The 16,436-nt window shown below is 41.4% G+C and overlaps 1 protein-coding gene across 1 annotated transcript in view; it reads left to right on the forward strand.

Moving 5' to 3' along the window:
- The first annotated feature begins 497 nt into the window (after window positions 1–497).
- The window catches only part of ddx54 (DEAD (Asp-Glu-Ala-Asp) box polypeptide 54), a 40,394-nt gene continuing 24,455 nt past the window's right edge, over window positions 498–16,436 (forward strand). The window contains exons 1-6 of the mRNA XM_072247905.1: window positions 498–753; window positions 7,731–7,857; window positions 8,314–8,384; window positions 12,235–12,423; window positions 15,520–15,569; window positions 15,677–15,718. Of these exons, the coding sequence (XP_072104006.1) occupies window positions 613–753; window positions 7,731–7,857; window positions 8,314–8,384; window positions 12,235–12,423; window positions 15,520–15,569; window positions 15,677–15,718 (620 nt within the window). The 5' untranslated portion in view covers window positions 498–612. The remainder of the gene's footprint in view (window positions 754–7,730; window positions 7,858–8,313; window positions 8,385–12,234; window positions 12,424–15,519; window positions 15,570–15,676; window positions 15,719–16,436) is intronic.

A 16,436-nucleotide genomic window follows, 5' to 3' on the forward strand; every position in this document is an offset into this window, starting at 1 on the left:
CAGCCCCACCCCCCGCGCGCGTCCCCGCTCCCAGCACCGTCAGCAGCCCCCCGCGCGCGTCCCCGCTTCCACCACCGCCAGCCCCACCCCCACCCCCACCCCCAGCGCGCGTCCCCGCTCCCAGCACCGTCAGCCCCCCCGCGCGCGTCCTCGCTCCCAGCAATGTCACCACCCCCACCCTGAGCGCGTCCCCGCTCCCAGCACCGTCAGATTTCACCCCAAACCCGCGCGAGCGCCCCCGTCACTGCCCCGCCTACTGGCCGCCCCGTTGCGATGGCAGCCAAACACCAAAGAATCGCCCTTCAGCCAGGAAGAGGGGGAGCAGAGCTTATGTACATTACACAACACGTTATGCAAATGTATATAAATATAAGAAATATGTTTAGATTCTACATAATTATTTTGAGAGTATTTTAAGAACGTCCATCTTTACAAGAGCCGCTTGAATGCGGGTTGACAGCGTGGCTCCAGCTCCCCCCTCTTGTTCAACACGGGTTCTGTCGCCCAGTGACCTCTGACGTAGACGCGGGTCGGGAACATGGCGGCGCCGAGGGGGACTTGCTGACGAACGCGTGTTTCCACTGCCGGTTGGGTTTGAATCTACGAGGGGCCATGGCCCAGAAGAAGAAGCGACCAAACAAGCCCAGGAAGGCGCGCATCCGCTCTCATCGGTGGGACGTGGAGGTCGAGAGCGATGGCGGCGAGTTCGATTTGGTGCCTTCGATAGAGGAGGATGCGTCGGGTGTCGGCGAGGTTGGTGCTCTGGTCTTACATATTCGGTTGGGAGAGGGGTGAAGAGTAAAGGGAGAGGGCAGGATCGAGGAACATTGGGAAGTTGTGTTGATCGCGGGGTTTGGGGGTTATGAAAGGGGCAGGAATGGTCTCTGTTGAATGAGGTCTGAAAGCCTTAAAGATGTTACCGAGGATGTCAGGCCGTACAGCTTCACTTTATAAATGTCTGTTCACTGGGCAGTGAAGTGTTGAGGGGAGTAGTTTCACAGTTTGTTCACCGATTAGGAGAGAGGATGAAAGGGGACGTGAGAATGGTCTTTAAGTGTTTATTTGTCGGTTGCGAAGAGTAGAGAATGCTGGAACTACGCAGTAATCCAGTACATTAGTAGGAAGAGAAACCAAGTCGCTGTTTCAGGCAAGCACGTTTTCAGAACTGGAAACGTCAGCATATAAATATGCTAGTTTTAGAGAGGGAGGAGTGAAGAGAACAGATGACATATCTCTCAAAGGCTACAGATCAAAAGTTGTCAAAATTGAAGCTGAAGAAAAGCAAATTGAAATGCATCATACTGTAATATTGGTTGGGGAAAGAAAACAAGTGGTTATTATTCCATGTTCTCATCATTCTAGTAATTGCTGGATAGGTTCACAGCAGATGTCATCTCATTGGCTCTTCAAACAACCCTGGAATATCTGGACAGCAAAGGTGGATACATCAGGATGCTCTTTATCAATTACAGCGCAGCACTTGATACTAACATCCCCTCAAAACTAATCAGTAAACTCAAGCCTGGGTCTCAATACCCACTCTTAATCCTGGATTCTTCACTTGCAGACCCCAGTCAGTTCAGATCTCCTCCAGAATCTCCATTAGCACAGATGCACCACAGGGTTGTGTGCTTAGTACCCTGCTCTTCTCGCTTTACACCATTGACCGGGTGGCTAAGTACAGGTCCAACACTATATACAAGATTGCTGATGTCACCACTGACAGTGCTGTGTGCTTAGCCCACTTGCTCTGTTCACTTTACACCTATGACTGTGGCCAAGTACAGCTCCAACACCATATACAAGTTTGCTGATGAAACCACTGAAAGAGGCCATAGCAAAGGTGGTGATGAATCAGCATACATGAGGAGACTGAAAGTTTGCCTGAGTGGTGCCGTAACAGCTACCTGTCACTCAATGTAAGCAAGACTTCAGCAGAGGGAAACCAGAGATCCATGAGCCAGTGCTCATTGGAGGATCAGATGTGGAGCGGGTTAGCAACTTTAAATTCCTGGGTGTTACTATCTCAGAAGACCTGCCCTGGACCCATCATAGAAATGTAACTGCAAAGAAAGCACAACAGTGTTTTTGTTTCCTTAGGAGTCTGCAGAAATTCAGCATGACCTCCAAAACCTTGACAAATTTCTGTAGATGTGTGGTGGAGTGTACGTTGACTTGGCTGCATCATGACCTGGTATGGAAACACTAATGCCTTTGAACAGAAAATCCTGCAAAAAGTAGTGTATTCGGCCCAGTGCGTCAAGGGTATAGCCCTCCCAACCGTTGAGCGCATCTACATGAAATGCTGTTGTAGCAAATCTGCATCTATCATCAAAGGATCCCCACCACCCAGGCTGTGCTCTTTTGGTCTTTGCCATCAGGTAGAAGGTACAAAAGCCTCAGGACTCACAAAACCAGGTTCAAGATCAGTTGCTACCCTTCAACCATTAGGCTCTGGAACAAAAGGGGATAACTACACTCATCTATTAAGATGTTCCCACAACCAATGATCTCACTTTAAGGACCCTTGTTATTTCATGCTCTCGTTGTTTATTGTCTTTTATTTATATTTGCATATGTACAGTTTGTTTTCTTCTGTGCTCTACTTGACCTTTATTGATCCTGTTACAGTTACCACTATAGATTTGCTGAGTTCGCCCACAGGAAACATAATTTCAGGGTTGTATCTAGTAACATATATGTACTCTGAAACTAAAATTTCCTTTATTTGTTTTTATTTGTAATTGTTTTCGTTCCCCACACAAGTGAGATGATCTGTATACCACCCCAAATTCTTTCATTAAGGCCTTTGTCAGTCATTGATCACTCCTGCCCTCTGTTATCTGTCTTTGTTAAGAATAGATTCCTGTCCTTTTATCAGCCCCTGTGAAAGATCCATGCTCAATGCTGGATGTGTGGCAAGAATTAGGTTTTTATCCTTTTTCACAAAAAATTCTAGTCTCCTTGTGCCAATGTTAACCATGATTATTTGCAACTTCTGTTCTTCATGTAGACTTTTTTATCCTTTTTAAAATTATGTTTTATGATTCAATGGGGTCATAGAATCATTAAATTATTATAGAGTAGGAGCCATTCATCTCAGTGAGTCTTATCTAAACTTCCAGTAAAACAACTGTCAAGCCTGTTCCCTTTTTCTATGTAGCATTACAAATTATCTTCTCTTATCTTGTTCGCCCTGAGTTAGTGGCTTGTTAATGTTATTTTTTAATATCAGAGCTGACCCTTTATTATCTACCCATGTTGATGGACATTTGGGGACAAAATCCCCCTCACAGGTATCGTCGTCGTGGCTATCCCTCCAGGTCAAGGATGATGGTCTTCGTATACTACTCTTATCAAATGTGGTACCTTTCAGGATGTTTAAATAGCTTTCATAATTTGAATGTCCTATAAGAACATGTGAAGTAAAAGGTCGATTCTGCCATTGTCATTTTTAAGGATATTCACTGAAGATTTTGCATTTAGTTTGAGTGGATACTGTGAGGGTTTAAACTAACTTGGCAGGGAGGTAGGAACCTGAGTGATAGGGCTGAGGATGGCATGTATACAAGTAGATGCAGTGTGTAAAGGTAGTGAGACTGAGGAAGGACAGGCAGATGATGAGGTTTCTGGGTACTTGGAGGCACATGATAAAATAGGCCAAAGGCAGCATAGTTTCCTTCAGGGAAACTCATGCCTGGCAAATCCTTTGTATTTCCTTGAGGAAATAACAGGCAGGTTAGACAAAGGAGTGTTAGTGGATGTTGTTTACTTGCATTTTCAGAAGACCTTTGACAAAGTGCCGTGCATGAGGCTGCTAAACAAGATAAAAGCTCATGATATTACAGGAAAGTTACTCGCATGGATGGAAGATTGCCCGACAGGCAGAAGGCAAGGAGTTGGAAATAAAGGGGACCTTTTCTGTTTGGCTGCTGGTGACTTGTGGTGTTTTGCAGGGATCAGTGTTGGCATCACTTCTTTTAACTTTATATGTTTATGATTTGGATGATGGAATTGATGGCTTTGTGACTATGTTTGAGTACAATACCAAGAAAGGTGGAGGAGCCGGTTATTTTGAGGAGGCACGGAGTCTGAGGAAGGACTCATAGTTGCAAGAAAAAGTTTGTGAACCTTTGTATTTAATAACTGGTAGAACCTTCTTTAGCAGCAATAACCTCCACCAAATGTTTCCTGTAGCTGCTGATCAGCGGCAAGGAGGAATTTTAGACCATTCCTCGATAGAAAACTGTTTTAGTTTATCAATACTTCTGGGATACCTCACATGAACAGCCTTCTTCAGGTCATGCCACAGCATCTCAATTTTGTTAAAGTCTGGACAGTGACTTGGCCATTCCAAAACAAGAATTTTCTTCTTTTTAAACCATTCTGTTGTTGATTTACTCTTGTGTTTCGGATCATTGTTCTGCTGCATCATCCAACTTCTGTTAAGCTTTAGACAACGGACCGCTACCCTAACGTTCTCCTATAAACTGCTCTGATACAATTTTGAATTCATTGTTCTCTCAACATTTGCAAGTTGTCCAGGAACTGAGGCAGCAAAGCAGTCCCAAACCATGATGCTCCTTCCCCCACGCTTCACAGTTGGGATGAGGTTTTGGTGTTGGTGTGCAGTGCCCTTTCTCCTCCAAACTTAGCGCCTTGCATTTCTGCCAAATGGTTCAACTTTTGTTTCATGTGTCCACAGAACATTATTCCAGAAGCATTGTAGAACATCCAGGTGGTCTTTTGCAAACTTGCGACGTGCTGCAATGTTTATTTGGAGAGCAGTGGTTTCCTCCATGGTGTCCTTCCATGAACACCATTCTTGTTCAGTATTTTTCTTGTAGTGGACACATGAACAGAGACTTTGGCATGTTCTAGAGATTTCTACAGGTCTTTTGGTGTTACCCTGGAGTAACCTTCACCTCCTTCAGCATTGCATGTTGTGCTCTTGATATGATCTTTGCAGGATGCCCACTTCTAGCAACAGTACTGAATTTTTCTCCATTTGTAGACAATTTCTCTTACTATTTACTGATAAACACTCAGGATTTAGAAATGCTTTTGTAGCCTTTTCTAGCTTCATGCATACAATTTTTCTTCTGAGGTCCTCTGAAAGTTGTTTTGATTGAGGCATGGTGCACATAAACAGATTTTGAGAAGAACAGGCTCTGTCAGTAACCTGACATAGAAGCATAGAAAACCTACAGCACAAAACAGGCCCTTTGGCCCACAAAGCTGTGCCGAACATGTCCTTACCTCAGGAATTGCCTACGGTTACCCATAGCCCTCTATTTTTCTAAGCTCCATGTACCTGTCCAGGAGTCTCTTAAAAGACCCTATCGTATCCGCCTTCACCACTGTCACCGGCAGCCTGTTCCACGCACTCACCACTCTGTGTGCAAAAAAAAATTTACCCCTGATATCTCCTCTGTACCTACTTCCAAGCACCTTAAAACTGTGTCCTCTCGTGCTAGCCATTTCAGCCCTGGGGAAAAAGCCTCTGACTATCCACACGATCAATGCCTCTCATCATCTTATACACCTCTATCACATCACCTCTCATCCTCTGTCGCTCCAAGGAAAAAAGGTCGCGTTCACTCAACCTGTTCTCATAAGACGTGCTCCCCAATCCAGGGAACATCCTTGTAAATCTCCTCTGCACCCTTTCTATGCTTTCCACATCCTTCCTATAGTGAGGTGACCAGAACTGAGCACAGTACTCCAAGTGGGGTCTGGCCAGGGTCCTATATAGCTGTAACCTTACCTTTAAGCTCCTAAACTCAATTCCACTATTGATGAAGGCCAATGCACCGTACACTTTCTTAACCACAGAGTCAACCTGCGCAGCAGCTTTGAGTGTCCTATAGACTCAGACCCCAAGATTCCTCTGATCCTCCACACTGCCAAGAGTCTTACCATTAATACTATATCCTGCCATCATATTTGACCTACCAAAATGAACAACCTCACACTTATCTGGACTTCGTGTGTCTTTTTTAAAGGGAAGGGCATGTCTACAATCCACACCTCCAATTTCATCTCATTGATTGGAACACCTGACTCCAAATAGGTTTTGTAGAAGCCATTACCACATAGTTTTTTGAACCCAGACTGTGATTGTTGAAATGGTGTACTGAGTGTTGAAGAGAAGAAGTACAATTGTTTATGTGGTATTAGTTTAGGCAGATTGTAGTTGTCTAGTATTGTGACTTAGATGAAGATCAGACCACATTTTATGAGTAATTAATACAGAAAATCATGCAAAAAAGCAAAGGGTTCACAAATTTTCTTGTAACTGTAGATTGGGAGAATGGGCAAAGAAGTGGCAGATAGAATATAGTGTAGGGAAATGCATGGTCATGCACTTTAGTAAAAGGAATACTACTTCCTAAAGGAGGAGAAATTTCAAAAATCAGAGGTACAAAGGGACTTGGGAGTCCTCGTGCAGGATGGTTAACTTGCAGGTTGAGTTGGTGGTAAGAAAAGTAAATGTAATGTAACCATTCATTTAGCGTATACTAGAATAAAAGAGCAATGATGTGATGCTGAGGCTTTATAAGGCGTTGGTCAGACTGCAGTTGAAGTATTGTGAGTAGTTTTGGGCTCCCTATCTAAGAAAAAATGTGCTGGCATTGGAGAGGGTCCAGAGAAGGTTCACGAGAATGTTTCCAGGAATGAAATGGTTAGCATAGGACCATCTGAGGCTCTGGGACTGTACTCGCTAGAGTTTAGAAGAATGAGGAGGGATCCCAGTGAAACCGATCAAATATCGACAGGTTTAGATAGAGTAGATATGGAGATGACGCTTCCGATAGTGGTGGAATCTATGATCAGAGGGCACAGCCTCAGAATGGAGGGATATCCAGTTAGAGCAGAGGTGAGGTGGAATTTTCATGAGCCAAGAGTGTAGTGAAAAAAACTGTTGTGGAGGTCACGTTTTTGGATATATTTAAAGTGGAGATTGCTAAGTTCTTGATTAGTTGGTGCATCAAAGGTTACTGGGAGAAAGCAGGAGAGTGCGGTTGAGAGGGACAATAAATCAGCCATGATGGAATGGTGGCACAGACTTGGGCCGAATGGCCTGTTTCTTCTCCTATGTCTTATGGTCTTAGAAATGCAGGATGTAACCGGTGGGTAATTGATAATTGGTCATATGTACTGAGATACAGTGAAAAGCTTTTAGGATGACGTTCAGAAATATTCCACGCACAAGTATATCAAGGTAGTACAAAAAGGGAAAAAACAGAATTCATGATACAGTATTAGTTACAGAAGAAGTACTGTCACTATTGTACTAGGCTGTGTTCACAACTCTAATTTCATGGGCAAAGAAGTGAAGATATTTCAGAAAGATTTTGTTCCATGTTTCAAAAACACTTTTTATTGCTTATTGGCATCAAAGTCAAAGATATTTGTTGTTGTTATTTATAAATGTTCGCAAATACTATAAATCGAATTTTACATTTGTGGTTTTTTTTGCAAGTAGTTATATCCTTTAGATTTGTGAATTGGGCAACAAGTTAGACATTTTGTAATCTGTTCCTCTTGTCCCTAGTTGCATTAGTGAGAAGTTCTACATTTCTTTTGTACATCAAGTATCCACTTATGCCATTGTCCTTACAGGTTTATATGGAAAATACATAGCTGGGACTTACTGCATCAGATGCTCATTCATTTGTTTGTGTCTTAAATGCATTGAGTTAATCTAATGTTATTTACTTCCACAGCACAATGTCAAATGTTTACCAAGCTTTCCTTCAGCTGATTACCAGTCTGATGTGGAACCCGACACTCGAGAGTTGGTCCGGGAACAGAATAAGAAGAAGAAGAAATCGGGGGGTTTTCAGTCCATGGGTATGCCCAACTCAACTAATACTGCAATTTCTACTTTGATTATTTAAAGTGCAGCAATTGTAACAAATTGCTGTCCCTGAAGGCCAAAGGTGTAAACTGACTACAACACATTCCAAAAGCAAAATACTTTGGATGCGTGAAATGTGAAATAAAAACTCGAATAGCTGGAAATAAAGAGCAGCTCATGTAGTATCTGTGGAGAGTAAAAGAAAGTTAATATTTCAAGTTGATGACTTAATTAAATGAAATTTTTATATCAATACGATTCAAAAGTAATATATGTTAGTAATTTTATTTATTACTCTGGATTTTTTAACATTCGTGATAAAAATCAGAACTTGTGACATTTTGGAAAGCAGAGAATTGGATTGGGACAGAGGTGAAAAATTGAAGTTGGTTTTTAATACTTGTGCAAAATAGTTGTTGGAAAATTAATTTTGTTTCATTTTTCCATAGGTTTAAGCTTTCCTGTTTTTAAGGGTGTCATGAAGAAAGGCTATAAAGTGCCGACTCCAATTCAGAGAAAGGTGACCTGTAGTAGCATTATTGTTAATTTGTTGCTCCATGAATTTTCCATGTAAGTTAGCATATCTGGAAGGAAGAGCACTATGAATGTAAGAAAATATAGTTGTATTTATTGTGTGGCAACAGCACCAAGAAGTAATAATTATTACTGGCATTAATTAATTAAAATAATATTTGGAAGTTGATAATTAAGAACTGTAAATTATCTGTGTGTGTGTGAGAGAGAGATGTCATAGTCATACTTTATTGATCCTGAGGGAAATTGGGTTTTCTTACAGTTGCACCAACCAAGAATAGAGTATAGATGTAGCAATATAAAACCATAATAATTAAATAATAATATGTAAATTATGCCCGGAAATAAGTCCAGGACCAGCCTATTGTCTGACCCTCCAAGGGAGGAGTTGTAAAGTTTGATGGCCACAGGCAGGAATGACATCCTATGATGCTCAGTATAGCATCTCGGTGGAATGAGTCTCTGGCTGAATGTACTCCTGTGCCCAACCAGTACATTATGTAGTGGATGGGAGACATTGTCCAAGATGGCATGCAACTTGGAGAGCATCCTCTTTTCAGACACCACCATGAGAGAGTCCAGTTCCATCCCCACAACATCACTGGCCTTACGAATGAGTTTGTTGATTCTGTTGGTGTCTGCTACCCTCAGCCTGCTGCCCCAGCACACAACAGCAAACATGATAGCACTGGCCACCACAGACTCGTAGAACATCCTCAGCATCATCCGGCAGATGTTGAAGGACCTCAGTCTCCTCAGGAAATAGAGACGGCTCTGACCCTTCCTGTTCTTTGACCAGTCCAGTTTATTGTCAATTCGTATCCCCAGGTATTTGTAATCCTCCACCATGTCCACACTGACCCCCTGGATGGAAACAGGGGTCACCAGTGCCTTAGCCCTCCTCAAGTCCACCACCAGCTCCTTAGTCTTTTTCACATTAAGCTGCAGATAATTCTGCTCACACCATGTGACAAAGTTTCCTACCATAGCCCTGTACTCAGCCTCATCTCCCTTGCTGATGCATCCAACTATGGCAGAGTCATCAGAAAACTTCTGAAGATGACAAGACACTGTGCAGTAGTTCAGTTATTTCTATTAATAGATTTTTGAAACTTTTTAATGTGTACAGTTTTAATGTTTGTCATGTTTATATTCATCATCATGACTTCACCCTCTTAGTGTAAATTCATTTGCCAGTCAGGTTGACATAATATAAATTGCTTTTTCCTCAATGTTATTTCCTCTCAGCACAGAGGACAGACAAGCAGACTGCTCCCTGATCTTTGACAGTGGCTGTCTTAAACCTGGTGTGCAAGAGAGCCCTGGCTAGCTCACCTGATAATTTTAATACGGAGCAACCCTGAGCAACAAATATGTTCGATATTTACTGATGTTCATAAGTTGATCTTGTGCATAAGTCAGAAAATACACAAAAGTCACTTGGTATGGTAACTATTTCTCCATGGTATTGTAATGAGTGGCATCAAAGAACACAAGTCTGATAGAAAGAGCAATTGCTAAGAGTGGAGAGAGACAGGAAACTAGTTTTGCTGATTGTAAGGATAAACATATATAAGTATATATGTCAGACTTTAGAAGATCTTAATATCGTAAGAGCTTATTTGTATGTATGAGCATTAATAATACAAGCACTTGTGATCTACGGATAGAGCCTCTTCGGGTAGTACTAATGTCCTACAATGATAGCAAGGGATAAAACTGGTCCTCTTAAAGATCAGAGTGGTCATCTCTACATGGAGCCGAAAGAAATGGGGGAGATCTTAAATGGATTTTTTTTACATCTTTAGTTACTCGGGAGATGGACACAGAGTCCATAACCCCACTGCTCTGTAGAAGTGAGGCAAAATAGCAGTGGGGTTGTGAATTGTATACACATTACAGAGGCGGTGTTTGCTGTCTTGAGGCAAATTAAGGTGGATAAATCCCCAGGGCCTGATAATGTGTTCCCTCGGGCCTTGTGGGATCCTAGCATAGAAATTGCAGGGGCCCTGGCAGAGATATTTAAAATGTCCTTAACCACAGGTGAGGTGCCGGAGGATGAAAGGATAGCTAATGTCGTTCTGTTGTTTCTTGAAAGGATCTGTAACTAAGCTGGGAAATCATAGGGCTGTGAGCCTGGTGTCAGTGGTGGGTAAGTTATTGGAAGGTAGTCGAAGCGACTGGATATATAAGTACTGAGATAGACAGGGACTAATTAGTGATGGTTAACATGGCTTTGTGTGTGGTAGGTCGTGCCTTTTTCGAGGAAATTACCAGGAAAGTTGATGAAGGCAACATCCACTGCTTTTTATCTACATAAACTTAAGAACGGCCTTTGACAAGGTCCCGCGTGGGAGGCTGGTTAACGAGGCTCATTCACTCGGCATTCAGGATGAGTTACTAAATAGGATTAGACATTGGCTTCGTGGGAAAAGCCAGAAAGTGGTAGTAGGTGGTTGCCTCTCTGACTGGAGACCTGTGTCAAGTGGTGTGCTCCAGGGATTGGTGCTGCATCTGTTGTATACCATCTGTATCAATGACTTGGATGCTGATGTAGTAAATTAGATCAGCAGCTTTTCAGTTGCCGCCAATGTGGGGCCTATTGAACAGTGAGGAAGGCTATCAAAGCTTGACACAGTATCTTGACCATTTTAATGCAAGCAGGTCTGAAATATTGAACTTCAGGAGGACAAGCGACTTGCACAGTGAGTGGTAGGACACCGAGGGGTGCAGTAGATCAGGGGGAATCTGGGAATGCAGGTCCATAATTCCTTGAAAATGGTGTCACGAGCAAATGGTATTGTAAAAAGAGCTTTTGGTATTTCGGCCTTCATAAATCAAAGCATTGAGTACGTACAGGAATTGGGGTGTTATATTGAAGTTGTATAAGACATTGGCGAGGTGTACTTTGGAACATTGTGTGCATTTCTGGTCACCTACTTACATTAAAGCTATCATCAAGATTGAAAGAGTGCAGAAAAAATCTACAAGGATGTTGCCAGGGCTTGAGGACCTGAGTTATAAGGAAAGGTTGAATAGGTTAGGACCTTATTCCCTGCAGCGAGGTAGAATGAGGGAAGGTTTGATAGAGGTATGCAAATTATGAGGGGTATAGGTAGGGTAAATGCCGGCAGGTTTTTCCCACTGAGGTTGGGTGAGACCAGAGCTAGAGGTCGTGGGTGAAAGGTGAATTATTTTAAGGGAAACATGAGGGGGAACTTCGATCAGACTGTGGTGGGAGTATGGAATGCTAGTGGAAGTGGTGGATTCAGGTTCGATTTCAACATTTATGAGAAATTGGATAGGGACTTGGATAGTAAGAGTATGAAGGGCTATGGTCCGGATGCAGGTTGATGGGTCTGAACAGATTAATGGTATGGCACGGACTAGATTTACCGAAAGGCCTGTTTCTGTGCTGTATTGTTTATGACTCGACTTCAGCTAGGACTTTATCACCTGATCATTTACGGTCGCTCAGCTAGATGGGAAGAACTGACAACTGGAAAGAAAATCAGTGGCCTTGTGGAGTTCACACATTTTCCCTATAACGGTGTGGTGTATTCATAGCATTCTCTGCTTTCTTCCCACATCTAAAAGACAAGCTGGTGGTTAATTGATTACTATAGCTTACCCTTTAATAGGTAAGTGGCAATAAGAAGCAAAGGGGAATTGATAGCATGTGAGAGAAAATAAGGAGAGAGAGATTGAGACCAATGGAATTGATCTGCTGGAACTGCTATCGACTTAATGGGCTTAGTGGCCTGCTCTGTGATATAATACATATGAGAAGAATCACTTCAAGAGCTTCTGAGTTAAGATCCTGTTTTATGTTTTAGACAATCCCGGTGATACTCAATGGAAAGGATGTTGTTGCCATGGCCAGGACTGGCAGCGGTAAGACTGCCGCATTTCTTATTCCGCTGTTTGAGCTGCTGAAGGTACATTGTGCCCAGACAGGAGCAAGAGCTTTAATTCTCAGCCCAACCAGGGAACTTGCATTACAAACCATGAAGTTCACAAAAGAGGTAAGATGTTTCCTTTCAGATTTTTTCAGGATATATAGATTTGAGTTAATTGTATAGTCTGTACTGCACTTAAACTTGTGATTATTATTGTAAAAGACAAATTTTTTGTTTTATTGTTAAAACAGCTTTCTAATAGCATTTTGAAATCCTTTCAGTTCTAGAGCATTTAAATTATGTATGTATAATAAGTTATGTGTAAGTGAAGAGCAAAATGTGAGTATGTTGGCAATAGTTACGTACGTTTTAGTGTTGAGCAGCTTCCCTGGCTGCTTTATCATAGAAAGCTGCAGCACAGAAACAGGCCCTTCGGCCCATCCAGTCCATGCTAAACTATTTAAACTACCTTGTTCTGTCATCCTGCACCCCGACCATAGCCATCCCTCTCTCCCATCCATGTACCAACCAAACTCTTAAGCATTGAAGTCGAAATTGCATCCACCACTTGCCAGGCAGTTCGTTCTAGACTGTAGTTTTCAAGGTTATTCCTGTTTCCCGACATTTTCTCTGCATTTGAACTGAATGTTCAGTCAATTCTATATATTTATCTATTTGACAATCAAGCGTGGAGTAGGGGATTCCGACCCTTTCAGCCACATCACCCCAGTAACCCTCAACAACACCGATTAACCCAGTCCCAAACCTCATCATGGGGCAACTTACAATGACCAAGGAACCAACCCGGAACGTCTTTGGACAGTGGGAAGAAACCGGAGAACCCGGGGGAAACCTGTGTATTCCATAGGGAGAACAGACAGATGTTCCTTACAGATGATGCTGGAATTGAACTCTGAACTCCGACGCCCCGAGCTGTAATAGCAACACGCTAACCCCTACATTACCATAGCGACCATTAATTTATCCCACTAATTGGTGAACGATGATGTCTGTAGACTCCCCCAACTCCTTGGAGATTGTCCCACCACTGAAATGAGTCTGGGGTCGTTGAAACTCCTCCGGGTCATATCCAGAATGGGGTCAGTGCACAGATCAATTCTGTAACCCAACTCCAGGAAGTTGGCACTCCTCCACTGGACTCCATGAGGATACAAGACCGTAGAGCAGTCTGAGCAACTGTGGGGAGACCTGTCAGCGAGCTGGGCTTTTTATATCAGCGCAAAACAAGTTTGAAACAAAATTATATTGTATACATCTCCAACTTGGGTGTCAAAGTTCATTGGAAAAGAAACCTATTCATTTAGCATATTAGCACATGTCTCAAACAAAATTAAGTACTTTGATACAGAGTCAAAGTTCTGTAATACCAGATAATTAAATTGATCATTGATACAGAATCAGATATATTATTACTGACATATGACATGAAATTTGTTGCTTAGTGCCGGCAGTACAGTGCAAATACATAAAGGTCTATACATTACCAAAATAATGCAAAAATAAGGAATAATGAAGCAGTATTCATTGGTTCATGGACCATTTAGAAATCTAATATCGGGGGGGGGGGAGGGAGAGAAGCTGTTCATAAGTTATTGAGTGTGTGGCTCCTGTACCTCCTCCCTGATGGTTGTAATGAGAAGAGGGTGGGTGCAGTCTTCTTGAAGATGTTCTTGATGGCAGGAAGGGTCAGACCCATGATGGAACTGGCTGAGTCTAGAACCTTTTGCAGTCTCTTACAATCTTGTGAATTGGAGGCTTTATACCAATCTGTATTGCAGCAGTCACAATACTCTCCACCATAAATCTTTGGTGCCTTAAATAATCTCCTCTTACAGGAGATTTGCTGTGTCAACAAATACCAAATTTCCTGGTGTGGAGCTAGCTAACATCTAAATAACTGTCTTTAATAGATAATAGCAATTGTACTTAATAAATCCAAAGAATGAGAATATTTCGTATATTAGTAAGGATCTTATCTTTTAATCTGCCGATTTTTTAAAGAATCATTGACGTAGATTTTGCCCTTATGGCAATGTGACAGATCTCTATTGTTTACCTTGAAGAAACTCACTCAGAAAGATATAGTATTCTTGGTGGTTTGAACTTCACCTTTCCTGATCCCAGATGCTGGCAGCCTTTGTTCTGAGGGATGTGTAATGCTCCCAATAGCAGCCTGAACATTGAGGAATTGTCTCATTGCAAAACAACAATTTAAAAAGTTCAATGATTAAATGTGTTTTTTTTCTGCACTTGCTAAATACATAAGAAATTAAGGTAAAAGCCAAGCTCTGATGAAAATGGGAGCAGGTGGTGGATGGTTGTATGACCATCTGGTGCGTGTCAGAAGTTCTGGTTATGCAACCACTGATGCCAAGCAGACAAATTCTGAATAGTATTGATAGTGGCTGGGGTCACCCTTCATGTAAAGACACTGCCCAGAAGAAGGCAATGGCAAACCACTTCTGTAGAAAAATTTGCCAAGAACAATCATGTTCATGGAAAGACCGTGATCGCCCATGTCATACAATGCAGCATATAATGATGATGATTATTTTAAAAAATTTAAGGATTGACTATCTGCAGAATAAGTTAATTTTGAGTGGTTCATAAGCATTAATTATCTCCTGTGCAATTAAAAATTCAATTATACTTCATACAGTAAACAGTAATATTTTACAGCAATGACAATAGATAATAGGTGCAGGAGTAGGCCATTCGGATAGTTCAATGATTCTGCTGAATAACCTTGTGGGAGTTAAAAAGCAATTCTTCTTAGGAAATCATCAATGGTAACTTGTAGGTTTCTGGGTTGTGTATGCGGGTACTTTAGAAGTGGTGTAAGTTTTGAGTGTTATGATGCATTAACAACGTCCAAGTTACTATCAGTACAAAGGCAAACATGGTTTGCTTTATTATTATTGTTGCATGTACCAAGGTACAGTGAAGAACCTTTGTTTATGTGCCTTCCAGGCAGGTCATGTCATATCCCATTAAAGTAGTAAAAAAGAACAAAATGTTCAAATGCCTTTGAGGTCTATGTGTTGTATGTTTAGGACTGATCATTTAAATGTTATTTTTCATCAGCGCCTCTTGTTAAATTAAGCTTTATTCCTAGAATGAATAAATATACCTTACAATTTCAAATGAAGTTAAGTAAAAACCTGTCCGGAACATAATTTTCTTCATGACTTGATTTTGTAGCTTGGGAAGTTTACTGGCTTCAAAACAGCATTAATCTTGGGTGGAGACAAGTGAGTACGTTTTCAAGTGGTAATCTGTAGTCTTTAGTAGTGTAATTTAATTGAATCAAGTAACACTAAATATTTAATGAAATGTGTGGTACTGTACTTATTTTTAGAATGGAAGATCAATTTGCAGCACTTCATGAAAATCCGGATATGTGAGTTAACATTTTCTTAATGTAGTCTGATTTATTATTAGTTTTGAAGATAATTTCTTCATGAAGTTTTTTTTTACCTCTTAAAAACATTCTGTGAAGTGTATCTCCTAAAACGTCTGGTGTTTCAGATTACTTTGTAGGATAATGTTCACATACTGAAATTCCTTTTGTAAAACAACCTATTTAATTTTGTTATTCTTAGAATTATTCTTCAAAGAATTGGGTAGTTATATGGAGATATAAGAGTCTATAGATCAGGCGTTCCCAACCTGGGGACTACGGACCCCTCGGTTAATGATAGGGGTCATTAAAACAGTTTGGGAACCCCTGCTGTAGATACTGTAATCTGAAACTTAAAAAGACAGCTGAAAGAACTCAGTGGGTAAGGCAGCATTTGTGGAGGTAAAGGGTTAAGAACCTGCATCAGGATTGACGCAGAGTTTCAACATGAAATATTGACCTCTGTTTTTACAGATGCTGTCTGATCCACTCAGTTCTTGTAACTTTTTTTTTTTAGCATTTATGTCAGTCTATTTTACATTTAAATATTTGTTTTCCCATTACTGTTGGAAGAGAATACAATTGGAAAGACAGAGTTAATTTTGCTGTCCGTGGTATCTTGGGGGGTGGTGGAAGGGAAACAGGGAAGTAGAAAAAGCTGTGAATAGTTTTGTGCAGTTGATAGTTTCACTTCTATTGGATGTAGTTATTTATATTT

The sequence above is a fragment of the Mobula birostris genome, chromosome 31 (genome assembly GCF_030028105.1).
Source record: "Mobula birostris isolate sMobBir1 chromosome 31, sMobBir1.hap1, whole genome shotgun sequence".
NCBI classification, from domain to species: Eukaryota; Metazoa; Chordata; class Chondrichthyes; order Myliobatiformes; family Myliobatidae; genus Mobula; species Mobula birostris.